This window comes from Thunnus maccoyii, chromosome 18 (assembly GCF_910596095.1).
Source record: "Thunnus maccoyii chromosome 18, fThuMac1.1, whole genome shotgun sequence".
Taxonomy (NCBI): domain Eukaryota; kingdom Metazoa; phylum Chordata; class Actinopteri; order Scombriformes; family Scombridae; genus Thunnus; species Thunnus maccoyii.
In genome coordinates this window covers 533,780-560,783 of record NC_056550.1, presented here as the reverse complement: position 1 = coordinate 560,783, position 27,004 = coordinate 533,780, and the positions used below count along the sequence as shown (strand labels likewise).

The 27,004-nt window shown below is 40.4% G+C and overlaps 1 protein-coding gene and 1 long non-coding RNA gene across 2 annotated transcripts in view; both read right to left on the bottom strand.

Annotated features, from left to right (window-relative positions):
* Nucleotides 1-27,004, bottom strand: part of LOC121884991 (junction plakoglobin-like) — a 114,426-nt gene that overhangs the window by 64,855 nt on the left and 22,567 nt on the right. Inside the window, exons 3-4 of the mRNA XM_042394144.1 lie at nucleotides 6,070-6,326; nucleotides 5,738-5,976 (exon numbers count right to left, since the gene is read on the bottom strand). Coding sequence (XP_042250078.1) covers nucleotides 5,738-5,976; nucleotides 6,070-6,326 — 496 coding nt within the window. The remainder of the gene's footprint in view (nucleotides 1-5,737; nucleotides 5,977-6,069; nucleotides 6,327-27,004) is intronic.
* LOC121884992 lies at nucleotides 12,581-26,656 on the bottom strand. The gene is made up of 3 exons (XR_006092438.1): nucleotides 26,385-26,656; nucleotides 13,972-14,052; nucleotides 12,581-12,755 (listed from the first exon to the last, which is right to left on the bottom strand). It is a non-coding gene; the product is annotated as an uncharacterized LOC121884992 (long non-coding RNA).

Genomic DNA, 27,004 nt, shown 5'->3' with positions numbered 1-27,004 from the left:
ATGACATCAGAGCTCATCTGAGAGGCTGCAGCTCACCTGTTTGTGTGTCTCCTTGCTGCTCGGGCATCTGCTGACAGGATTTTCATAAAATGATCCCTGACGGTCACAAACAAATCAGCTGGACAAGCAGCTAATTTAGCTTATAAATAATGTCATGTCTTAATCACACATATGCACTCTACTCTTGATCCACTCATGGAAAAGGGGAGAGACTGTATTAAATAGTAAACATTTCTCCCACTGATTTCTAAGACTAATGTTTGGATTGATTACAGAACATTCTTATTAACTAAGCTTAACTGTTACTGACACTTTGGTTCTTCATTTAAAAGGACCAGATGTCTTAATTTGCTTTTGAGAGGAATTTCCACCAACAGTAATAAAGTTGTTTAATTAAACAACATGGCTGAGCAACAATCACAAATTAGCTAACAACACCTTAGCTCTGAAATAAAAGCATCTCTGATGATATATCTCTACCAGTGGTGGAAAGTAACTAAGTACATTTACTCAAATACTGTATATTTTATGCTACTTTATACTTTATACTTTTTACTCCACTACATTTATTTGACAGTCTTAGTTACTTTTCAGATGAAGATTTGACACAATGGATAATATAACAAGCTGTTAAAATACAACACATTGTTAATAATGAAACAAGTGGTTTCCAGCCTTTTTGGCTTTTGACGTCTTACACACCGGCATAGCCACAGATGTGTAAGCTGTGCCTGCTCATTGCTGCATTGAACTCCTTGCCCACTGAGTTGCTGACGGCTGCCACACACTGCCCTGATTGATGTAATTTTTGACCTGTGACAGGCTGTCAGTTGTAATGCTCAAGTGTTGTGAAGCATCGCATCTGTCTCAAGTTTTTTTGGCAGTTGCCAAAATGGACATTAAAAAAAGACCAGCAAAGGAGCAGGAGCAAGAGCAGGTAAGTTAATGCTACTTCATTGCTGTGAAAGACAGAACATGGACTTCAAAAACGTGAGTCAGATACACTCTCTCTTTGTGTCTGTCTGTATCTTTGTCTCTTCTCTCACTTCTGTTTCTTTGGTACTGGTTAAATGTCCTGCTGTGACTGTCTGTGTGTAACGGCTAACATTATTTAACTCTTTGCTGTGTTGTTATTGATGGTTTGTAGATCTTAATTTGCACTGTTTGTTGTTTGTCTGGACGCTGAAGCTGTTGTATTGTTGCCTGCTGAGGCTTTGATAAGTTGTTTGCTGGTTGTTAAATCACCTGGGTGTGTTCAAGAAAGAGAGTCTAGTGAAAAATCTGAGTTTGTTAACCCTGAGGTTTTTAGTTCCAGAAAGAGAGCTAATTTAACTCTGGGTCAGTTACCATGGTAACTGACTCTGTGAAGCTAATATGCTCACTGCAGGTTTTCTTCAACAAACCATGAGTTTCTCTCTGTCTCCTCCCTCTTACAGAGTTTCATGTCCTCATTCATTCAGGCTGTATCAAAGCCAATATCGAAGCGGATTTATAATAATGGTAGAATTAATTTACTGTATGGCAGAATCTAAATCCTGGTTGGATATTAGTTTGTCATTCAGGACTATTTAAAGTTTTTATGCAGTCATCCGTCATTTCTTTGAACAGCGGATTTCACCTTCACATTCAAATGTTACACAGAGTGAATTGAGCCTCAGCTCAGAATAAAACCTATGCATGTCCTTCTGTTAACTCAGAGTTTCCCATCTTGGGGTTCATCAACTCAGAGTCAGGGTTAGACTCAGAGTTTGTTATGCCTGTTTGCTGGAATTGACCCCTGTTGCTGCTGCTTGTCTGTGATTTGTGATTGTTTGGGGCCTGTGCAGGTGGTCTGCTGGTTGGTCCTAAAAATGTCTTCATTCACTTGTTTTCAAGCTGTGTTGTATAAATTTTAGAAACTAACTATAGTATTGTAAGCTTTGAGGGATATTTTTTCACATGTCATGCATATAAATGAGGGTGTGTAAGTCATGCATCTGACACATGCATTGATACTTTGGAGACCTGGATGACCTGCAATTTCCTGCTGCTAAACTCAAGGCCTAAATGCACTGGAGGCGTCTGACATGCGCGTTTTGAATTACACCAATTGTTTTCAATGGCCGAACACGCACTAGAAGCGTTATGACGCGCGTCAAACTGCCTTGACATGCCTACTCCGACCTTGTTTCAATTTTTGGAGTGTCAAATGAGGACCCAGCGCCCAAAACTGTTTTCTCTACAGCCGAAAAAGAGAGAGATAGCGCAAGTCAGCTGAGCACTGGCGAGCGAGAGAGAGAGACAGCATGGCGGTGGTCGAGCAAGGAGAACCAGCAGTAGTGAGAACAAAACCGCCGAATGAGAGAAGTAAAACGTTATATTCTGATTATTTCACGGCAGTCACGTTTTAATGCACAAATAAATAACCATCAAACAGTCAACAAATGATTTACTGTGGACACTCACGCTCTTAGTTTCGGTATCATTTTCCTCCTCTGTATTTCTCCTTTTCATTCACTCATTACATCCAACTAGCATTTAATACGAGGACAAAATGACAAATTTGTGTTGGTTCTGTGGTGTTGGAATTTCAACTCTGATGCTTGCAGTGCACCATAGGAGCATCAATTGATTCAATTATCGCTCCCAGTGTGTTTAGACCTTCAGACAAAACTGAAGTTAATGTGCTTGGCCCTAAACACCTTAGAAACACATTATCGCTACTCTAGATGGCATTACCCAGGCCTCCAGCACCACCATAGGGAATCTGGGAGTTATCTTTGATCAGGATGTGTCCTTTAACTCCCACACAAAACAAATTTCAAGGACTGCCTTTTTTTCACTTGCATAATATTGCAAAAATCAGGCACATCCTGTCTCAAAAAGATGCAGAAAAACTAGTCACACATTTGTTACTTTTAGGCTGTATTATTGCAATTCCTTATTATCAGACTGCCCTAACAAGTCTCTAGAGACTGTGCAGCTGGTCCAAAATGCAGCTGCACGTGTACTGACAAAAAACTAGAATAAGAGATCATATTTCTCCCATTTTAGCTTCGCTGCATTGGCTTCCTGTAAAATCTAGAATAGAATTTAAAATCCTTCTCCTCACCTACAAAGCCCTTAATGGTCAGGCACCATCATATCCTAAAGAGCTCATTCTCATTTCTCTATTTTGTGCCTACTCGTCTCCTCTCTCCCCTGTCCTCCTGCCCATGACCTGAAAAATGATCTCAGCATGTCATGTTTAAGGATGTCTCAATTCCTAAAATGCATCTGGAGGAGAGAGGAGCGAGGAGAGAGGAGGCTTGCCAGAGGAGCTATGAGCGAGGATACACAAGTGTATCCCTTGCGGAGGTCTTTTCGGCACCTGTGACGTATAAAAGAGGTGTGACACACAGATGGAATATACAAACCATTTGTAGTGCTTCACACAATAAAATATATAAAGGATATATGTGTGTGCGCGCGTGTGTGTTAAACCAAATATAACAATGTATGACATCCGTACATTCTTGTCATATTATGCCACATTGTGATTTGAATTAAAAGTAAATATATACATTGTCACGAACACTGTTATGCTCATCTGTCCGAGATCATAGCTGTAACAAAACATTGGACAGATGATGCAGCTCTGCCGCAACATTTATTGACATGACAGCTCCGAAGCAAGGATGTCTCATTTTGTTAAATGCCTATTGGCTCGACTCCTCTCTTCTCGTGTCTCTCCCTTGCTTCCTCCGCACACATCTCAGGTGGGAGGGACTAAGACACGAAAAGCGGAGGTGAGGAAAGGAATTGAGGATGTACAAACTGAGAAATGAGAAGAGGGGATAGTACCCTATTATCCCACTAGAACACTGTGCTCCCAGAATGCAGGCTTACTTGTGGTTCCTAGAATCTCCGAAAGTAGAATGGGAGGCACAGTCTTCTGCTATCACGTGGTTCCACTCCTGTGGAACTATCTTTCCGGGGGGCAGACACCCTCTCTACGTTTAAGAGTAGGCTTAAAACTTTTCTTTTTGATAAAGCTTATAGTTAGGGCCAACCAGGCTTGCCTAGGACCAGCCCCTAGTAATGCTGCTATAGGCCTAAACTGCCGTGGGACTTCCCATGATGCACTGAGTTCCTCTCTCCTCCTCCCCCTCTCCATCTGTATGCATTTACATTTACAGTAGAGACCATGAAGATAAAGTTAAGTATTGCCCTGGTCATTAATGAGTGTTCCATGCAACACAGTGCTCTTGTGCATATATGAATGCTGTGGTGGTTGCCAATAAAGGAAAGTTAAACTGAAATATTATTTATCAACATCACTGTTGTTTTAGCACATATCAGTTTTATTTTGGTAATAAATGCCGAGTTTTCCGGAGTTACATTTTAAATATATTGGGCTGTTAGGTTGATGACCATATGAATTTTAGGCAGGGTACAGAGTGTACAGTCAGTGAATCTGATCTTATTGGGAATATTGTTCATTGTTTAAATATTGTTGAAATGATTGCATTGCAAATTAAGTGATTTGGGGGCCCCAGGCAAACTTTGCCTTGTTTTATTTTCACCCTCTCTCTAATTGGGAATGTCAGTACTGGCAGTGGTACAGGAAGTACTCAAAACTTTTTTCTGAAGCAAAACTATTAACTATTAAAATGTACCTACATGTACTGAACTTGGTTTCAAGGTGGGGCTTTTCATTCTTATATAATGCTGGATGTTTAATGAATGATAATGCATCATATTTTATTTTTTTATATTTCTTTAGTAAAATCTGAATCTGTAACATAACCAGTAACATTTATCTGTCAGGTAAATGTAGTGGTACAATGTTTTCCTCTTAAGTAGAAGTAGAAGTATACAGTTGCATATTTTTTAAGTGCCCTGGGATAAGTTATTTTGGGGTACAGTGAATTAAGATAACAACATAATTCAATATTTTTCATATCTAAACATCATAATAAATCTATAGCAAACTATAGCTTTTAGCTGGGGGCCCAAGGCAGTTGCCTACCTTGCTTAATGGTAAAGTCCACGCCTGACTCCACCTCCTCCTTATTTTTGTTATTCTCATACAGGTGGTAGACTGTACAATGCTTTCAAATTAATTAATTCATTCATTAATGCAGTTAACTTTCTAAAATAAAAATGCTGCGGACCATTGATCTTAGTTGCTAGTTGATTTTTTCTACACAAGTCAGTACCCTGAGCAAATTTCCATAGACATGAAACTCTTAGCTCTGATTTTAAGAGCTTACCCAACATCATGCTCCTCACATTTTTTAATTTTTCACATTTAGCAGGAACAACTATTTTCAATTTAATGACACTATTTTGGGGCAACTGTGGCTCAAGAGGTAGAGCAGGTTGTCCACCAATCTGCAGATCAGCGGTTCAATTCCTGGCTCCTCCAGTCCTCATGTCGAAGTGTCCTTGGGCAAGATACTGAACCCCAAATTGCTTGTGATGGCTGTGCCATCAGTGTATGCATGTGTGTGAATGGTTAGTTCCCTCTGATGGGCTGGTTGGGACCTTGTATGGTAGCCCCTGTGCCCATTGAGCATATGAATGTGCATGAATAGGTGAATGTGACTCGCAGTGTAAAAGCACTTTGAGTGGTCGGAAGACTAGAAAGGCGCTATACAAATACAGTCCATTCACCATTTTACCATTTTTAGCTCTTCTATTGGCAATACAAAATCATCAGTATATTTTTTGTTGTACTTTATTATTATGTACTCTAAATCCAAAATTTTTGTACCTTAGCATGCGGACCAGTGCTGGTATCCCTCCAGACTTGAATATGGCCAGCAGTCCCTCCCTCTGATGCGACAGGCTGTGGAGCACACTGGCTGCGCAACGAGCTGTCTCCATGTCAACCGCCGTCGTCATGGCACGCACCACAGCACCCACCATGGCCGGAGACTGCACCAGCACCCGACGACTGGCCTCTTTACGGGTCAGCTGGTTTACTATCATGGCTGCCTTGTTCACCACAACCTATAGATTGAAGGAAATAACTACAATAGAACATGTGTGTGTTCAAAAGCTCAAATTGCAAATCCTGAGTTATTCAGTGTGATGGTGGTGTACCGGATCCTCGTCAGCCAGCAGCTTGGTGAGCTCTGGCACCGCTCTGGTGGCAAGCTCGGCATCGTCCTGGTAGTTTATCAGGTGAACGATGGCTGTCTTTAGCAACTGGGAGGGCTCAGCCAGTCGTTGCACATTGCTCTGCTGCGAGGGATCTGATTGGACAGGCATGGCCGCCTCCCCCTCCACCAAGGTCTCCGGGAACATGGCAGCCCTGACGCGCTGAGCCCGGGTTAGTGAGTACTGAGCGTCTACATCTGTCAGATGGAAACAGAAAGAGGACGACGTGAGACAGTTAGTATGTGTGTGTGTGTGTGTGTGTGTGTGTGTGTGTATGAGTGAGTGTACACAGGCAAAAGCCTTTGGGCCATTGAAAATAAAAACAAAAAGAGGTAAAGCCTGGGTCAGACAACGTGTGTGTACCAATGTGTGTGTGCATGCATGTGTGTGTCTGAAAGCATAAGAGATCTAGAGAGTTGCTACAACAAGGTTGAATGAGTTGGTTAAATGATACTTAAATATGTAATTAAAGTTTGGAGATTAAGTTTGATTCTGTGTCTCACTATTCAACATTCAGCGAATATGATAATGAGTGTTGGATGCATTATTGTGTCCAATTTAAGTCAACTCTTTTGCATCAATTCCCCAAAGGACAAATATTAGGTTGGAATGGGTCTCATTAAATGTGATCTAACTTGACTAAATATGGCTAAATCTGGTTTAATATGGACCAGACAGGCTAGCTGTTTCTCTCTGCTAACAGGCGGCTGGCTTCAAATGTACTGTGCAGACATGAGACTGGAATGAATCTTGTCGTCTTATTATCAGAAAGAAAGTGAATGAGCATATATCCCAAAATGTATTTTCCTTGAAGGTGTTGATTGGTTTGTGTTAAGTGCTGACAGTCTGACAGTCCAGCCATGAAAGGGAGCCCTGCTGAGATCCTTCTGTTGGTCCTTGTTCGGTTGGCAGCGACTGTCCTGGTCTGAAGTCAGAATGGGAATCTTGTCTTCCACTCCTTAAACTGTTGGCCCAGAGTGCCTTCCAGACATGTAACAATTAAAAAGGCCATCTTTGATTCAAGACAGGAGTTACAATACCCCCATATACGAACATCTGTTATCATGTGACCAAAGTTTCCTATTCATGTTAAATGATCACACTTGAGCTAGATCCATTTGTTTTCTCATCCATTCCCTGCCATCATACCTCATTGTGGCACTGGATGAAGAATCAGTGGATCACCAAAGGGTACACTGTCTTGGAACCATGAACATCAGTACCAAATTTTGTGCCAGTCCTTTGAGAAGATACTGAGATGTTTAATTGGACAAGAGCAAACTTTGACCTGCTGGTAGTGCTAGATGAATAGTCAGGGGATCACTAAAGTTTTTAGAATACATTGTCTGGAGTGTTAAGGCCACACTAAGAGAATTCTTTGTTGTTTTTTAATTACAACAATATAAAAATAAGTCATAATATTATGAGAATAAAGTTGTAATATTATGAGAATAAAGCTGTAATATTATGAGAATTACAAAGAATTTACAAGAATTTTATGAGAACGAGAATTTTTATGAGAATAAACTCTTGTTACAAGAAAGAGAGGAGCCTGCATTAAAATGAGGAATGTGGAGCATCTTGGGAAGTTTTACTTTAGTATTGGTTTCATAAATAATAAAATACTTAACCTTTTTGCGCATCAGCACAGATTATTATGAGTGTCAGGACTTTGAAACCATTGTCTCTATTCCGAAGAAAGAACCACACAAACTTGGAAGAAATTGCCTCTTTTGTGGAAGAGGAAATGGCTGGAAGTGGTTGACTGCAAGGCTACCGGTGGTTACATCTGTGTGCTATTCAGAGAGGTTTTGTAGTTTCTCAGGAAACAATGAGAATGATTTTGGTTCCAGAGGGAGTGGAACTCCAGCAAGCATGGCATCTCTGTCGTTGACAGTACAACCCCAACGCATTGTGGCATATGGATTCATATGATAAACTGAAGCCATATGGCATTGCAATTAATGGCTGCATTGATGGATTTAGTCATCACATAACATGGATGGAAGTATATAACACTAACAGTGACCCCAAGGTAATTGTGGACTACTTCATAAACACAGTGACGCATAGTGGAGGCTGTCCACACAGCTGCGGGCTGACCGACCCAGTTACGGAAAATGGGCATGTCAGAGAAATAAAGCTGCATATTCCTGTGTAGGAATCATGCAGACCATTATGTGGTCAATGGATGGAGTCATGGTGGGGGGTGAGGGGTCCTGCGTAAACAGAGTGTACAATTTTGGATGAACATTTTTCAAACTTTCAGATATGATGGACATTTCACAAGTGACTTCTTGAACAAAAACCTAATACAGTTCTGCTTCCTTAACCATATCCAGTAATTGCTAATTGAAAGGCATACTTGATTATTTATGGTATACTGTATATGAAACAATGGCATTAATAATGACAAACATTCATGCAATCATAGATATTCCGTAGGCTAAGCTTGCTTAACATACATATTACAAAGCAGTGCATGTCAGATCATCTCTGCCTATCACAGTTACAGGCGCATCACACTGTCTAGGTGTGCACCCAGAGTTTACTTTACTTTTAAGGTTGAAATAATCCCATATCACTTCCTAGTAGCAGTTTCTTCAAACATTTTGCAGATGTCAGACAAATTCCAAAAACCCAGTGTGACATTAGTGGCTTTTTCATTTCATACCAGTCTAGGGACTGTTAAGATACATTTTCCATTTTTTATGTGACAGTATTAAAAATGGTTGACTGCAAGCATTTTAATTGGATGTTTATTGTCATGCAGGATGAACTGGATGAGGTTGTAAGAACATGGAATACACACCAAATAAGACCAAGGCCTGCCCATGGGAAGCATGGAGGATGCCCCATTCTCATGTTCTGCATTCCACAACTCTATGGAGCAGCAGAGGACAAACTCCAGCCTGTTCTGTCAGAGGAGGTTGCTGTTGGCAAGGAGTTCACCCCAAAAGGGCAGTACGCCTGTGATGAAACTGTTTTCGAGCTCTGCATTCTCCTTATGGATGAAAATGGTTGGAATGCTCCTGTGGATGCATATACTGCAGCGGAACTGTATTGTTGTATGAAATTACATACTTGAAAATGGTTAAATTGGCCCTCACAATGTGCACATTGTTTTTTAATTACAATTAAAATACAGTCCAATACGAAGTCATTGAGAGGTTGCCATGATAGCCTACAGAAACTTTAGCAGGTCTATCTTTATAATATGGTGCACACATTACATAATGTTTGAACACATGTAATTTATTAATAATAATAATAATTTTTATAGATGAAGCATAAGATTTTCACAATTTTTCATTTGGTAAAAGGATAGAGACCTGAAAATAATGCAACTTGGATTTAATTGGAGTTTGATATAACGAGCAGGGCTAAGCATTTACTGTACAGGTAAAACAGTCCAACTTTCAATAAGTTCCCTAAAACTCAATGTAAGGCTGCATTCACACCAAAAGTTGAGCCAGAGTCAACTTTTGGAGAAACGCAACCCGACGTCACTGTGGCTGAAGGCTGCGGTGGCCAATCACAGCTGGAGATCAGACTGACAAGAGTTGTAAATTCTGCCATGAGGGAGGACAAAGACGTTACTAAGACAAGGGGAGGACATTTCTTTTTGCTTGATAACGTTAAAGTTAGACTTTGCGGTCGGCTTCCCGACTCATTTTAAAAAAGACGAGAGAAAAAGAGAGAGAGAGAGTGAGAGAGAGAGAGCAGCTGTGGTCGAGCGAGCTAGAGAGTGAATGAAGAGAGGGAGCACTAGTAGCGAGAAAGCCGGTGAATCAGATCAATAAAACATTATTTTCTGATTGTTTCACAGTGGTTACATTCTAGAGCACAAATAAACACGCCCACAAACCAACACACCTCCGCTCGACCCTGCGGCTGAATGCTGCACCACCTGATTTGGTGTGAATGCAGCCTAAAAACAATGGAATCTTGATTATTAAAACGGTTTCTTAACCATTGTATTTAAAATCAATATTGAATTGATGTAACATTAGCAATGACCTTATTATTATGCCTCAACCAATCTGCCAGAGTAAGAGGTGGAAGAAGTATTCACATCCTTTACTTTTGTAAAAGTTGTAATAAGAAACTGTGAAAATACTCCATTACAAGTAAAAATAATGCTTTGAAAATATCACATCAGTAAATCAGAAAAAAATGTACTTTAAGTATCAAATGTAAGTGCTCATAATGCAGAAAAATGCCTGCTGTAAGTTATGTCATATTTCCCTCTGGGTTGATGTGGAGTTGAAATATAAAGTAGAATGGAATGGATGGAAATTCTTATTTAAAGTACTAGCACCTCAAATTTCCTTTAGTACTGTGTAAATGTATGTAGCCCACTATTGCAGAATAAACATTTAAAATCTTTCTCAGATGCTATTATCATTAAGAAATGAGTCATCCATAAAACAATGATATCAAAAATATTTATTACAAATTTTTGAAGTATACAAAAAATGGCCATTCATCACAAAACTTCCTTACACAAGCAATTTGCAAATGACCCAAAGAACACTCATTGTCTGTGACATGTTTTACTGATCTTTGACCATGAATGATATTTACCTGCTTCACTCATTAGCAACATAACAGGTTGATCATAACTGAACATTCATTCAGTTTCTCTGTAATCAAGATAGTGAACAGTGAGTGTCATAGAACAGCCTTCTCTATTAAATGAGCATTTGTGTGGTTGAATCTGTGTGTTTATATGAAACATATGGCAATGCGTTTAATGAATACGTGTTTGTTTGCACAATGTGTACAAAGGAATAAAAATAATTGTTTCACCCTATTTAAAAGTGAAAGTATTCAGACTGCAACACTTGACATCATAATTCCTCACTACACAATGTCCATTACCCAGACGTACATTTCCCACATGTGTGTCCAACTGGTCTTCTTCTAAAATTGGTCTGAACTGTAAACTTTACCTTAATAACACCAGATACCAACAAATCAGAGCCTGCGCAGAACCTGAAAAATCTCCCAAGCTTTTTCCTTATTAAGTTCCCTGACTTATCTTTTCAGGTGCTGTGCCACCTCTGCTTCCTTGGATGTCATCCCTGTAGGAAAGCTTAATATCCCTACTTTCTTTGGAGTTGGTTCGAGGTAATCTCCCTCAAGTAGTCAATGACAAACATTGGTTTTTGTGAGGCATTTGGTTCCTTGTGAGATATTTTGCCCAATATTTCTGGAAGAGGAGTAGCAGTGACCCTCTTCCTACATTCATAGCTGTCAAGCACTTCTAGAAGGTCATCAGTATCAACAGAAAATCATCTAAAAAGTGCCTGAGGACATCTTGCTCTTGGGAGCTATAGGTCACTCTGCACTCCCCCAAAAAGCATTTCCTCAAGAAAAGGTGGATCAAGCTTGATTGGCAATTACTGGCAATCTTGAAATTCTTTCAGAAGAATTTTCTCAGTTGCTTTCCATGTAGCAGCACAGAAATCATGGGCAAAGTTGTTCCAAGGGCACAACGTTCATAAAATTCTGCCAAGAAGCTACTGTACACATCTCTGACTACATCGGACCCGCTATCCTTTTTTTACTAAGTTGTCAGGAAGTAGACATCTCACTGTCAATGTTTTGTTCAAAAGCTCAGGGTAAGAAAATGCCTCTATCATTTCACTGAAGCTGTTTGAGTGGTGCAAGACCAAAGTTATTTCAGGCAAAATATTAAGAGGGCTTTGAGGGAACTTATGAAATTGATTGATCAGTGTGTCACTGGGGAAGTCATCATTCACTGTTTGTTGTGCACCAAAAATGATCTCAGAAGTGTCTGCATATATCACATCCTCTAAAATAGTATAGTTAGTATCCACAGAGAAATCCATGGGATCACTGATGACATTGACAAGTGTTCTTGCTTCTCGACTTGAGCTTGCACGGTTTTCTCTGGTTACTGAAGACAGCAACAACACCTCTGGAAGGGAGTCATGGGGGGCTCACCTATCCAATCTTGCTGATAATTTCTGTCTATTGTGAAGTCATTTGCTGATCATTCATCATCTGGCACTAAATCAGGCTCAGAGACATAACAGTCACAGGGTCACCATCAGACTCTTCACCCAGCGGTGGTTTTGGTGAGTTGCTATGTAGAAGCGCAGAGGTGAGAGTTTAACAGTCACTTTGATGGAGACATCCTTTGGAGGAGGATTTTGCTTGAAGTCCCAAACATCAAATTCAAGATCAGAGACCTTTGCTAGATTCTCCATCTGGAAAGAATGGTGCCGTTCTTTGTTTTAGTATCTATCAAAACTTGTCTAAAGGTTGATTGTGACCTTTCTTGTCCCCCCCCATTTTGCGTTGCTCTGACTTGTTTTGTTAATTTGTCATTGATGTGAACCCATCCTATTTCAATAGTTTTTGTGGACGGTATTGCTCTACTTTTGGTTTTGCTGGATGTTTCTGTCTCCTCTGTCCTCTTGTGGTTTTCCTTTCTAAGTCTGAGCTTCTCCCTTAGCTTTTGAAAAAAGACCCTGCTTTCGCTTTGTTGATTGTTATTGACGCTTGCAAAAATTGCAAAAAGCAATCCTGTCTCCAAATAATGGAAAATAATTTTCCAGTTGAGCATCTTCCATTAGCAGGATGACATCCCTATCTGTCTGCAAATAGGGAGGACACATGTCTGTTAACTTAAGATATAAGAGGACAATAAGTGCCTTATCACTGTGAAAGTAAAAACAAGACGACTAAAGAAAAAGTCCAAAAGAAACACTGTTGTTTAAACTAAGTAGGTCATTTATGACCACTATCACTTCTGTGCTACTCTATATTCTATATATCAGGCAGATGGTTTTACCTGAAGTAACAAATTATACACAAGAAGATAACAAGCAGAGATGTTCAGTCAGTAATAAAACACTTAAACACATCAGTAGCTAAGCAGAAAATAAAGTACCACACTATTGTGCTAGAAACTGTATGCTTTGGGAGACTGACTTAAAAATATAAACAATAAAAATACAAGACAAAGCATGCATGATTACAGCTATCAAAGAGGGCCTAAACTGAAAATTAAAAAAGTAGGATAAGCTGACATGCATAAATTGTTGTAACCTGTATTCTATCAAATATCTTGGTTACTAATTATGGCCAGGAAAATTCAATTCTGAAGATTCCTTTCAGAGTTACATAAGGGAACTAGGAGACTAGCCAATTGACTGGTTCATCTTATATCATAACACTACCTTTTGCTGTTCAATCCAATTGATTGTTTCCTCTAAGAAACCTCGACCTCTAAGGAAAGTCACAATTTCTCATAGTTTCTCTGCTATCATGGACCTGTGGAGTAAACTAAACAATGGGACAGCTTAATTTCCGTTTAAATTTACGAAGATTTCATTTTAATATGAAAAAAATCTGAGTATTTGGACATATCTTCTCATTATTGCAGCACCCAAGAGCATTTGGAAAAAATATCAAGCCTAGGTAAAGATCACAGCACCGTTGACTTATTAAAAGGTGAAATTGGGCAAAAAAAAAAAATGCGTTGCACTAGATGCTCAGGATCAGCACAGGCTTTTACAATTACTGTATTTGACTGTGTAAAACAATATGAAGCTGCTGTGTAAAACAATATAATCTATGCCTTCCCAAAGATGTCCACAGTCTGTAGTGGTAACATTGTTGACTAAAGCTGTATCAGTACAGTATTTTCAACCAAAGTATGGTAGCCTATGTAGTATACAGTATGTAAACAAAATGATACTTTCAGTAGGCCTATACTAGACATACCTTGATGATGAACTGAATGATTTGGAAAATATTGCCAATATAACATTCTGTTTATCAAACCAGTATATTTAACCTAATATGTACCTATTGCAATGCAGGTCTTCCGCTTCTTCTTTTCGCACTTATTAGCGGTATCCATTTTGTTCAAGGTGCATACTGCCACCACTGGAAACAGGACAAGAAAGGTATTATTTCAGTTCATCGTGATGTATGACTTGTGAAATATTAATTTGTTTAATTCTATTGTCCCGTGAACAGACATCTTACTTAGCTGCCATTGGCTATCAAACGTTACATTACTCAAAACAAAGCTAAGCTTAAACTTAAGTCTCAAAAACCTAGAACTGGGGATGAAACAGTTTCTGTCTATCTGGTCTGCTATTTTCCTACTGTCTTCTGGAGGCTTAGGCTTCAGGTACTAAAGACAAACAAATCTGTTTCTAGCGCAGTAGTGCGGTACTTTAGAGAGATAAAGTAGACAGCAGCCTAAATTGAGTGGGTCATGCAAGACCGTAGCCTTAATTTGAACAAAGTATTTTAATGTAACATACAAGAATGGCAAGATGAAATTCACATAATGTTACCTAGGCCTACTGTGGATCATGGACTGGATTGGACTAGCAGTAACAACAAATGTAGACTATAGCCCCAGTTAATGCCTCACATCATATCTGTTAGGCATACATGAAAAGATGTTGTATGTCTTTGCTAGTGTAAATCCATTAAGAAAGTTAGAAATAATCTCTCATGTAGTGTCAAATAACGTAATGAAACAGTAACTCTGTTGGCTCAGCAAGCAAAACTGTATAAACTGTCTGTAATACGTTACCTGTTGACTCTATGGCAAGTCGTCTGAGACAAACAACGTCTGCTGGGCTCAGGCTGTTACATTTGGTTGAGCTGGTAGTCTTATAATAACTCTTGACAGCTCTATCAACTATTAAGCCTTTTTCTCATACAATAAATAGTTTTTTCTCGTTATATTATGACTTTATTCTCATAATATTACAACAATATTCTTTTAATATTATGACTTGATTCTCGTAATTTAAAAAAACTAATTTGAAAAAATTTCTCTTAGTGTGGCCCTAATACTGTACGTCGTACAGTGGCAATCCATTTAATATTTGTGGAAATTTTTCAGTCTCAACTGAAAGACATTGCCCCTGACATATTGCTAGGTGCATGTATTTTCACTGGTCATTTCAAAACAAATGTGATTTAGTTAGGAACATCTTAAAAAATATTATATCTTTAAACCTCCTTACTCCCTTGATGACTTTAGAGCTGAGCCTTTAAAATGCTTTTTGGACCCAAACAGTATTTGAACCTTTCAAATACAGGACTTGATGCAGCTTATTAGGATAAGTACGTATTTAAACTTTACAAGATGAAGCAGTGGAGTAATTGCTGAGATTAACTGAGAGAAATATGACTCATCTGCTGCTGAATAATACACTCACACTGTTGAGCTTTAGGTGCTATCATCATTAAAGATATTTTGCAGCCACGCCGGAGGAGCAATAATTGCTTGATAGATGAGTTAATATTTTCAGAGCTGATGACAGACTTGTGAATTCAAAAGTAATAGTCAGCGTTACTGGGTGTCCTTTTGTGTTTGAAGAATGTTTCTCTGCAAGCAATGGAAGATATCTCCAGTATGTACAATAAAAGGCCTTTGCAGAGGACATTATTCCAGGTTTAAAGTGAGTCAAGGGAATGAAAAAAAGAAATGAGATGTTGTCTGGGGGTGCTCTTGTTGTACTTCTTATATGTGATGTGTATATGAATGTTTTTTATTTTTTTATTATTGTTTTGTTTTTGTTTTTTCACTTGGAACACAGGGAAAGAAGTTGCTGTTAATGACATATTTCACTTTTTTATCAGTAAGTGGTTCTTTGGGCTAGATATATTGGAACCTCTTATTCCGACATAGGGGATCTACAAAAAACATCAAGGTAGCCCAATAAGTTGAATAAGCCTACCTAAAATTAAGTTAAGTAGTTGCACAGCTCAGGTTTGAATACAGATAACAATCCCTGGTCAGAAAACACTGAGTCCTTGTGTTCCACTCCAATAACATGCGATCAGATATTAACTGTGCTGCTCAGGCTGTGGCTGTCCTACAGTGATAAACACTAAAGCCTGCACATAAAATAAGAGAGAGTGAGTCAGGCTCTCAACACTAGATTGATAAAGTGCTGGATGAAAGAGGTTCCAGAGAAGATGTATGGCCAGGTACAGTAATTATCCCTGTTTACATGCCACCTTAACTGACTGTCTAACACTGTGCCCACTGTTTATTAAGAAACCAACAACAGCTCCACTCCAACAACAGCTTTACCAGCATAGTTTCCTTTGAAATAACATTTTAATTGATGAAATCACACCTCATGTTTTACTGTATGCTCAGTGTTAATAGAGGAGGTGGTGCGCTCTGTATGTAGTGAAGCGCAAAATAGGGGTGTGGAGGTTGGGGTGTTCATGTGTTTAACTTAGACCATTTACTGTACAGATCACATCCCACACAGAAGAGGAAGCTTTGCATAACAGTGACAATGGTAAAGTATTACTGAGGTACTACATGAGTTCATCAGCCTACTTTCAAAGAACAGCCTTTATTGGTTGGGATAGTTCAAATAGATAGACTATTTCAAGTCTGTATGATGCTGACGCTGTGTCACTGGCCACACTGGATTCTTTTGTGAACCTGTTTTCAGAGTAGTGTTTGTGTATACTAGGGGTGTGCCTGAATACAAATAAATTATTCAGCAAAGCACCCCCCCCCCCTCCTGGGCAATTCCCAAACTCTGGCCAGCCAGCACCCCCTGTTAAAGAATTGCTGCAGGGTGGCTTGGTTGGCTTTTGGGGTGGACCAGTGGGTCATAATCACCATGATCCATGGATATCATTTGCGGTTTTCTCACAGACCTCCTGTCACAAGGTTGGCCACTTTCACTACTGTGACCAGTACTCGACATGTAGAGGTCCTGCAAGCAGAACTGAAGTGGAATGCCATGGGTTTTTCTCCACTATTTGTTGGTCCCCAAGCTGGATGGGGGACTTCATCCTATTCTGGACCTCAGGAGGATCAACAAGTATCTTCACCCCCTGTGTTGAAGGATGTTGATAGTTCTCAAGGTGTGGCAGGCCATCACTGCAAGGGACTGTACTGCAACCATCAACCTGAAGGATGCGTACTTCCAGATACCCATCTTGTGGGGGCACTGGCGCTTCCTGAGCTTCAGCTTTGAGTGCAGGATATTCGAGTTTTAGGTCTTGCCTTTTCGCAAATCTCTGGCTCCCCGGACATTCACTCGCTGCATGGATGCAGCCCTTGCACCCATGAGGCAGTGAGGGCTCAGGATCCTCAATTATCTCTATGATTGGCTGGTCTGTGTGGCCTCAGAGGAACAATGCCACCGTCACGTGGCCCTGCTCTTGGAGTAAATCCACGCCCTGGGCCTGTGCCTGAACTGTGGGAAGAGCAAACTCCAGCCTTCCCAGGTGACAACATTCCTAGGCATGTTCCTGGACTCTGGACATGCTGACTCTGGAGAGGCAGCGGGCCTATGCAGCCTGCCTCGGACACTTCCAGCTGCTTTTTTGGGTCAACTGGGGGCTCTGCCTTCATCTCATGGGCCTGATGGCTGCCATGGTACAAGTGGTCCCTCTTGCCCTGCTGCACATGCGACCTCTCCAGCGGTGCCTGCTGAGCTTGGGTCTGCATCCACAGTGGTCTCACCAGACCGAGTCTGTGGTCTCACAGAGGCCTCATGGCGCCCTCTCCTGGTGGAAGGATTCAGCCAATACAGCAAAGGGGGATTGTTCTGGGACCAGTGGTCTAGGGCGGCCATTAACTGACTCAACACATAAATGTCCTGGAACTGAGGACTGTTCTCCGACAGTAGCTGCTGAGGCTGAGGGCTCACCATGTCATTATCAGGGCCAACAGCACAGTCACAGCAGCCTATATCAAGAGACAGGGGGGGCCTAGGCTCTAGCACACCCGTGGCCTCTGGGTCTGCTCTATGCCTTCCCTTCTTTCACTCTTCTCCAGCCCCTTCTCTGGAGGATTCAGGTGGATGGGACGAGGCTGATTCTGGTGGCTGCTTTTTGGCCCCACATGGCATCCCACCTCTCCTAGATGGCACGCCATGGGAGCCCCCATTTCGGAGGGACTTGCTGTCTCAGGCAAGCGGGACCCTGTTACACCCCTTCCTGGTGGGGCTCAGACTGGTGGCCTGGTCCCTGAGAGGGACAGGCTCCTGGCTTTAGGCTGGCCAGAACCTGTAGTGAGGACTGTGCAGGAGGCCCGGGCACCATCCACTAGGGCCACCTACTCGTACTGGTACTGGTGACCGCAGATGGCTGCTCCTTGATTTCCTGTTGCCTTAGAGGTGCCCAGAGATTTACAGTTCATGGGACTGTATCTTCAGTCCCTCCATGAGACTTGGACTTGGACTTGGTCCTTGGTGCACTTTAATATCCCCCCTTCAAGCCCCTTGAGGTTGCTAGTCTGAAATGACTTTCCCTTAAGACAGCATTTCTGCTGGCTATAGCCTCTGCCAGGAGGATCAATTAGCTCCACGCATTGTTGGTTCATGGTGACTTCTGCAGGTTCCTGCCAGGTGGGTCAGGGGTAGTCCTCTGCCCCAACCCGGCATCCCCTCCTAAGGTTCAGTTTGAATTCCACCTGTCCCAGTAGTTAAGCTGCAGTCATTCTCCTCTCTTGACAGAGGCCAGGGGTCCGTTTCACAAAGCAGGTTCAACAAACTCTGAGTCTCATCCTGAACTCTGAGTTGATCTACTCTGAGATAGGAAACTCCGAGTTTCCGGTTCCAGAACAGCTGATTTGAGTGAGTTTATTCAACTTGGAGTAGTTTCACCTGGAGTTAAGCGCGTGCACCACAACTATAAAAAGCCAGCATCAATTGAGCCCCGATTCAACGAGTCACCATGGCAACAGGGAAGCGGAGGGCTGCGTTTTTCGCCCCACTAGGGCTAGAAATCTTAATGCGATAATACGGCGAGTTTGAACATGTTTTCAAAAAGAAGTGCAACACCGCTGCAGCTGCAAAAGAGAGGGAGACGGCGTGGGAGAACATCGCTGCTGGTCAATGCGTAAGTTTAAATGTGGTCCTTTGCAATCACAATAATATTACAGAGGAAAACTGCTTGATTGGTCGCCTATTAATTTATTTCATTTAGGTCCAATCCCGCGAGGGAGAAGCGCACTTGGAAGCAGTTTAGGATGAAATATAAAAACATTGTTCAAACAGGTGAAACCTCGGCATAATCTCATGGGGGAACCTCATTTTGATCATGTTTTACATTGTAAAGTAAATATTAAGTGGCTGTTTGACTGTGCAGTTGTTTTATCCCCAACATAATGCTGGTTTCACACACATAAATGTCTTCTCATCTACATCATGTTCTGTTAAATAATTAAGCCTATTTAAACTAACACAGACTTCTACTCAGCCAACAGAAAGAAGGCAGATGCCCGTAAAACGGGTGGTGGTCCAGCACCGCCACCTCTAACGGAGGCAGAGGAGCTGGCCCTAAGCCAGAATTTAGGAAGGCCAGTGGCTGGCTCCGACATTGTACAAAAAACTTCCGTTTGCAAAGAAACACAGTGCAACACACAATATCTGCTGGGATGTGAGAGCATGATTACGATTGGTAATGTTGCAAATGTAAGGACGGATTAGGTTTTGTATGTAGATGATGGACTGTGACGTGAAATGGTACCGCTAAGATAAATGTCTGGAAATGCTAGAACATTTATGCGCGGACTGATAACCATCTCTCAACGAATATTTAATTCTCTGCGCAGTAATGCTGCACCTTCATCCACGGGATCGTTATCAAAAGGACATGCCATGTTAGTGAAAGATGTTACTGTGCCTAATGGACTTCTAATATACTGACTCTGATTTTTTTAATGATTTTTTTAAATGACAGACGGCAGAACTAGGCTACGCCAAAACTCGCCTGCTGACTGAATGAATGAGGAAATCAAATGGAGTGTGTGGCTCTGAAAGAGGGCGGAGACTGAGAGAAACTCGAGGTTCATTGAGAAAAACCTGGTCCCGACCAGGTTAGGTTCATAGAGTCTGTTACTACGGTAACTGACCGAGAGCTTAAGTTACCTCTCTCTGTGAAACAGGCTAGAGTTATCCCTCTTTATCTGGTTTGAGTTACCTCCCTTTTTGAAACGGAAAACTCAGAGTTTCCCTCATTTCAGGGTTAACAAACTCTGAGTTTTCACTAAACCCGCTTTGTGAAACGGACCCCTGGAGGCTGAGCAGCTCCAGTCTTTGCTGTGCCCTTTCCACGTCTTGGCGGAGTAAATCCGGCAAATGAAGGCCATCAGGCCAAGACTGTTTGTTCAGTCTTGTGACTTGTGGCCTTTCTGCTTCTCAAGCTTGGCCTTTGCGACTCGCGGGGCCTTGACCTGGTTGGTATGTAAATAGTGTGCATTTGTAAATAGTTTGTTTGTCACATATTGGTATTTTGGTCTTGTGGGCTGCACCATCTTCTCACGGGGTGTCTGAAAGAGTTATCCCATACATATGGAGTATGTAACGGAGTGGAGAGATAGTTTCTTCACTCAGAGAACCAAGGTTACAACGTAACCAAACGTCCACTTGCTCACAATGGTGCCGTCAGTGTCTTAACAGAGCATAAGCAGGTCATTCTTGGCAATGGTCATATTTCATTATGTCATGTTTAGCTCATGAACGACTGGACTATTCAAGTTGAGGATGCACTCACACATTACCTCAGTTATAAGTCTTACTGGTTTTGATCATGTTCAGGATATGGTTTGCATGCAACATACTTTTATTTTTCTTATTCTTACACAGGGGTGTGAATAAATAATCTGTGTCACAAAATAAGTGACAGCCAGCTGCTTTACTCAGTGTTGGAATCTATGTAAGTACTTTTTCTCAAGTACTGTATTTATGTATAATTTTGAGGAACTTGCACACTGGATAGAGTATTTCCATTTTATGCTACTATACTACTCCACTAAAATTCAGAGGGAATTCTTGTCCTTTTCACTTTCCTACATTTATTAGTTTATGGTGCAGTACTTTGCAGATTAAGATTTTACATACAAAACATCTGTGTACCTATAATGTGATGCATTGACTCAAATGTATATAAATTAGTTAAAACTTGCTCCCTCTCAACCAGCGAAAATGCTCCATTAGTAATAGTCATGAAATAATGTAATTTATACTAATATACACTGGCAGAGATCATTCTGCTGCATAATGAGTACTTTTGATTTTCCTGATACTGTAACACTTCTTTACTTTTACTTCAGTAGGGTTTTGAATTCAGGACTTTTATTTATAAAGAATTCTTTTTTAGAATGTAGTATTGCTACTTTTACTTAAGTAAAGGATCTAAATATTTCTTCCAGCAATAGTTTTACTTAACCCTCCTGTTAATCTCCAAATCCGACATGTATTGCATTGCCACCACTGGGTTTAATTAACAGTGAAATAAGCACATATATCTGCTAAATCTTCCTCCTCTTTGGTGTCTCCAGATGATACAACATAAGCAAGTTTTAAGACTGTAGTATTGGATGTTTTTAATTGTGTAGAAATGAACAGAAACCAATATCTGTCTGAAATGTAGGAGAGTATATTCAAAAATCTCAAACATTTGTCCTTTAACAACCCAGTTAAGATAAGGGAAAGATTATGATATGATGTGTTTTCAGCTCATAACTTAAAATGTTTCCTCTGCAAAAAGCACAAATGCAGTGACTTCCATTAACAGTAATTTGTGTGAATTCTTCAAATGATGGCACCTGTTTTTTAAAATAATTAGTGATTCTGTTTAATGGTGTCCAAACATGAGTTACTAGAGAATATTTATTTTCCTCCAGTTCATTTCTTTGAAATTCACTGTTGGTGATTTTGTCACCTGAAGAAAATAAAACCTGAATCATTTGAATGACATTCACTCATAAAGTGAAACATGACTTAGGTATTTCTGACAGCATGCTTGAAGAAGATATTTGGCTTCAAACTACAAAGTCCACAGTGACACAAGGGGACCAGAATCCTGTATCAGTTGCAGACAGCAATGGAGAAATCGATGTTTTTAAATAAATCTGTAATTGAAAAATGTAAAATGTCACTAGTCACCCATTTAATCATGTTTACACATGTTTTATACTTGTCATGATCATTTTCATTGCCTGCAATATGAAAAAAAGATTTTTCTAATGTTTACTTAATTTTGTCTTAACTTTTTTTTACTTAATTGTTGTTATAGTGACTAATAGCATTAAACGTTTCTACTTGTTCACTGTTGATGTTTCTATTTATTTATTTATTTATTTATTTTGCTTTTCTCAAAAAATCACAAGTGAGCTCTGAGAAAATGTGAGTGTTCAGGGGAACAATTTGGTGTAATAATAAAATGAGAGAGTGATACATCTCTTTACAGTGTCAAACCATTCTGGAATTAACTGCCTTGTTGGTTGACAAAGACATGTCAAACACAAAGAGAAAACCGGCAATAATAAAGTCTAAAGACATCATGTCTCACTGAGAGATTATCTGCTGATTTGACACATCAGTTATTTCCTTTGGGAGTCAGGTAACTGACTAGAAGTATTGTAACACAAAGCAGCATTGACATGGAAAAGCTCATTTCAGTGCAAAGACATGAAGATAAAAAGAATGTTGCTCATGTTTACTGTGATTGACCATGCTGGCTCTGTAGGCATGAAGAGGCATGAGGAACGGAAGGAGGAGGGGGATTTAGACTTACTTATACTGTAGCACCATGCTGCTGGTTTTAGCCTATTAGCCAAGAGGACCTTATATTTCCACAATTTTCCAAGACATAATGTAATTTAGATGGAGTTCCTACAAGCTTATACAGAAAATGTCAAAATGCCATCCAACACTTTCTTCTCATGTCAAATTTACAAATTTTAGGTGTAATTTCTGATGTTGTTTTGTGTTGTTTTAACTTCAAGATTTGTGGGCCTTGTTTATCATAATAATGTATGCAGCTCCCCTTGGCTTTATAGAGCTATAAAGTGAGTTTCAGCTCATTGTTTAGCTGTCTGGCTGCAACTTTACTGTTTTGGTTTACTCTCAGCCCTCTGATATCGTTGTTTTTGGCCACCATAGGCAAAATTATCAAGTTGAACATCTGAATTACTAATATGATAGGGATAAGGCTTTAACTGATCAGATTATGGTTTTATAGAAGATGAATTAAATGTTTTGATATTGTTGAACTTGAAACACTCGCAATCACAGCAGGCCACTCGATACTGCACAGTGGTGTCACAGAGTGGAGCTTCTTCCCTCACAAATGAAATTTGATGAGTACAGACACACAAACTGACAATAGATACGTCTTATTTTTGCATGCCATCAAGTTTCTCACAGATTCAATGTTAATTAGTCACAGCTGAAATGATTTGCAGGTGGTGACGTTTGACATTTTATCTGGTGAAAGGGACAGTCAGGGCTAGTGAAACAAGAGAAGCTGCTAGCTGAATGTTTTGTGCACTAATCTTTGCGAATAAGGAAGAGAGAGGAGGGATAACAGATTCCAGAACAGATTTGTTAATGTTGTAGCATTTCTATTTTGTCAATTGCAGTCACAGAGTCACTCCCATCAGTTTATCCAAATACCTTTCCAAATTTAAACTCTCAAATTTTTAAACTGAGGTGGACAAAACACAGTAGAGTTCGGTAATGAAAGGATCTGTATTTGATAAAATATGCTAGATCTGCTTCACACAGATGCTCAGGCTTAGCTCAAAACATATCTAAGTTTTATCCCCATGTGTAGCTGTGGCCACTTGACTGCCCCTGTGTTGAGCTACTGATGTTTAACCTGCAAAGTTCGGGGCTTGTGGGAAATGGTGTTACTGTGTGTTCAGACAGAATGTGAAGCGAATTTTAGATGTGGGGTGATTATATATGAAGTCAACGCAAAGCCAGGAATAGATGCAAATTTGCTCAGGGCAATGCAAATTGACGCAAATACGCATCCGTGTGTGTTGAAAATATTTCAACTTGAATTAAAAATTTGTGTTTCATGAATGTCTTCTCACTCATGAATGAGAGGAAGAAGCAGAGAGACTGTAGGAAAATAACAGAAAGAAGAGTCTCTGGTAAGTTTTGAGTTTTAAACACAGAAACACTCCCACAGACATGGTCGGTGTGTCCATTGCTAGCTAGCTTACAGCTAATGTACAGTGATGCATTCTGGCTGTTTGGTGCTAATAAACACAAATGGCAGATTTTCACCTGACGTTCTGTCTGAACACTCCATTAAAGGATGTAACAACAAACTTTGATAATTTGCTGACTGTGATGAGCTATCTGTCTCACTGTTTCAATTCTCTGCAACTCAATTTTCATAGCATACTGAAAAGAACTGAAACCAAAGGCTGCCTGCAAGGTTATGAATCATATAAACAACACCACACCTTGGGAAAGGGTCAAGGATATGCAGTTCAATATTATTTGTAGCAAATGGGCTAAAACATGGGAAATTGCAGATTTGGTCATTGGATGAAACACTAATATCATCCATACATATGTTCTCTTCATAAAAGAATATCATTATAATGTCTAATACAAGTGATTTTATTTACAGATAGCACTTCTGTGTGAAAAATCAGAATGTTTGTGTTGGCTAGGAGACTTTCTACCATTAACTAGTGATGCCATGGACAAAGACAGAGTCAAGTACAATTATATTCTTGATTCCCTCTTAGACACTTTGACATTCACTAATGTTGACAGTTTCATTGCTTGCTTGACAGATGGCTCCATTCAGCCTTTGGATGAGACTTCTGGATCCCCAGATACGATGATCATGTGATTAGCAGGAAAGTGCCACTCAGGCACAGCATTGGACTTCCAAATTTCCAATACTTCAAGAGAGAGGGAACTCTCTTTGGCTTTATAGTGATCCTCCAGCACATCCTCAAGAAATTAGTTGAAAACACCTCTCAATGGGGTGTCAATCCTACAAGTAAGCCACTGTTGCAATAACTGACACAAAAACACCCTTGTGTTAATGAGTACCTTCACACTAAAGAGAGTTCTGTTTCCACCACAGGTGTGGCAAATCCTGTGTTACATAATGTCTCTGGTGGTTATCCAGAATAAAACTGCAGTGACATACATAATTCTTGCTTAGAGTTTAATTTGAAGAGAGAAATTAAGGGCAATAATGTTAGTCCTGTCAGCCAACTCACATACAATGGATAATTATGAAATATTTTTCATGTCCAATATTTACGCAACTCCTAAAACTGACATTATGCAATTTCCTAGAAAGAAGACGTATCCCTCTGTTTGAATGCACCCCCACAGCTGCTTCTACAAGCAGACAGGCAGGCAGACAAGGGAGCCTTGTATGAGGTGCATCAGGCAGGGGCTGTAGATGACAGGGCAGAGGATGTCGTGTGGGCCAAACACCCAAGGACCTCAGTGCTGAGAACATTGCTCAGATCAAAAATGTAAGATTGCAGAGGATTTCATATGAACATGTAAGTAGCCTCAGTTGTAATGCCTGTTTCTAAACAAACAATTCCCATTGCACCTAATGTAATAGTTGTTAGCTGTTTAGCTGTGGATGTTGTGAGCCTCAGCAAACATATTTTGTTTACTATGTATCTATACTATGTAACTTCTAGGAGCAAAGTCAACACTTGAATTTAAATCAGGCATACCAAGTGTTGGATCAATGTTTGGCACAGGACCCTAGCCTGATGTTTGATGTCATCAGCTGCTGATACCTGCTGCTCCTCCAACAGTACCTCCTTCCCAAGGACAACCCTTACATCTAATTACATACCATGAATACAGCTGAGGCCTTTATATCCTCCTAGCTGGGGGTTATTATCAGCACATAAACAGCGGGCTTACAGAAGAGCTGCACCCAGCATAAGTTCCAAAAAGCAGCAGTGATTTTCACTGCATTATTTTGCCATTTCACACTGTGAAAATGGCCACAGCTGCTGAGGCAAGACATTACTGTTGTGAAATGTCAACACTGCTGGCCAGCAAAGCAGCAGAAGTAAATCTTTTTGACATGAAAAGTAATCTACAACAAGATGTATTCAGTAAAAGAACGAGCACAGGCTTAATTCAGTGCTTAGATGCTTGCTTGATAACACGAACTGTCATGAAAAGTGCTAAATAAGCAGTAAAACCACTTATAAGAACATTTGGCTGTGAGAACACAGGCACACATAACTATCAGGACAAACACCAAACCAATATGACTGCCTTCACAAAGATATTTATAAAACGTGCTAACTAATAGCCTTAGCATCAGACACAAGCTAACATTAGCCCGACTGTAACATTACAGAAACATGAGATATTCACTACAGTGTAATACTGTAACCATTACCATCTTAGCCTTGTGGGTAATTTTTTTTCGAAAATCAAATCAAACATAAATCAAGCAGGGGTAACTACCTGTCAAGCAGAAATGTAGTTAACTCGGCATCAGTTTTGTATCCTTTTGGGTGCCGTTGCTCCCTCCTCCTCTGAGGAAGCCACTCCAATATTTACAGTTGTTTTATCTCGTGCTTGGTCTAATTCTTTATTTTTAGCTTGCTTTTCTTCCTCTGCCTTCTTCTGTTTACTTGTTTTTGTCGTATAATCTGTTTTTGGCCAAGGAGGGATGGGCAGTTCTCTCTTTGCTGGTGGTTGTTTATCCGCCATTTCTTTTGCAAAGCTCCTGAAGCCACTCACTGAAGCTATTGAGCTTGTGACAGCATTTATGGGCGAGGGGGGCTGCCCGCAGCATGTGCAGAAGCAGTGATTGACACTCATAGATGTATTATAAGAGCTGGTTACTGGACTAAAATTGGCACCCGCTCAGTCCTATAAGAAATGCACGGCTGGTGCATACACCAAAAAAGTTTCTAGCCTCTGGGTTTGCTTCCACGTTGTGCACCCCACTGAGGAAAATGCTACCGCGAGTGACCACTGGGACAAATTGGCTGCAAGGCTGAGCGGCAGTGCCCGATCCAGCTCTTGTAATACATCCATGTTGACACTCTGTCAGGCACTCTGTCAGACACTCCTTCTGG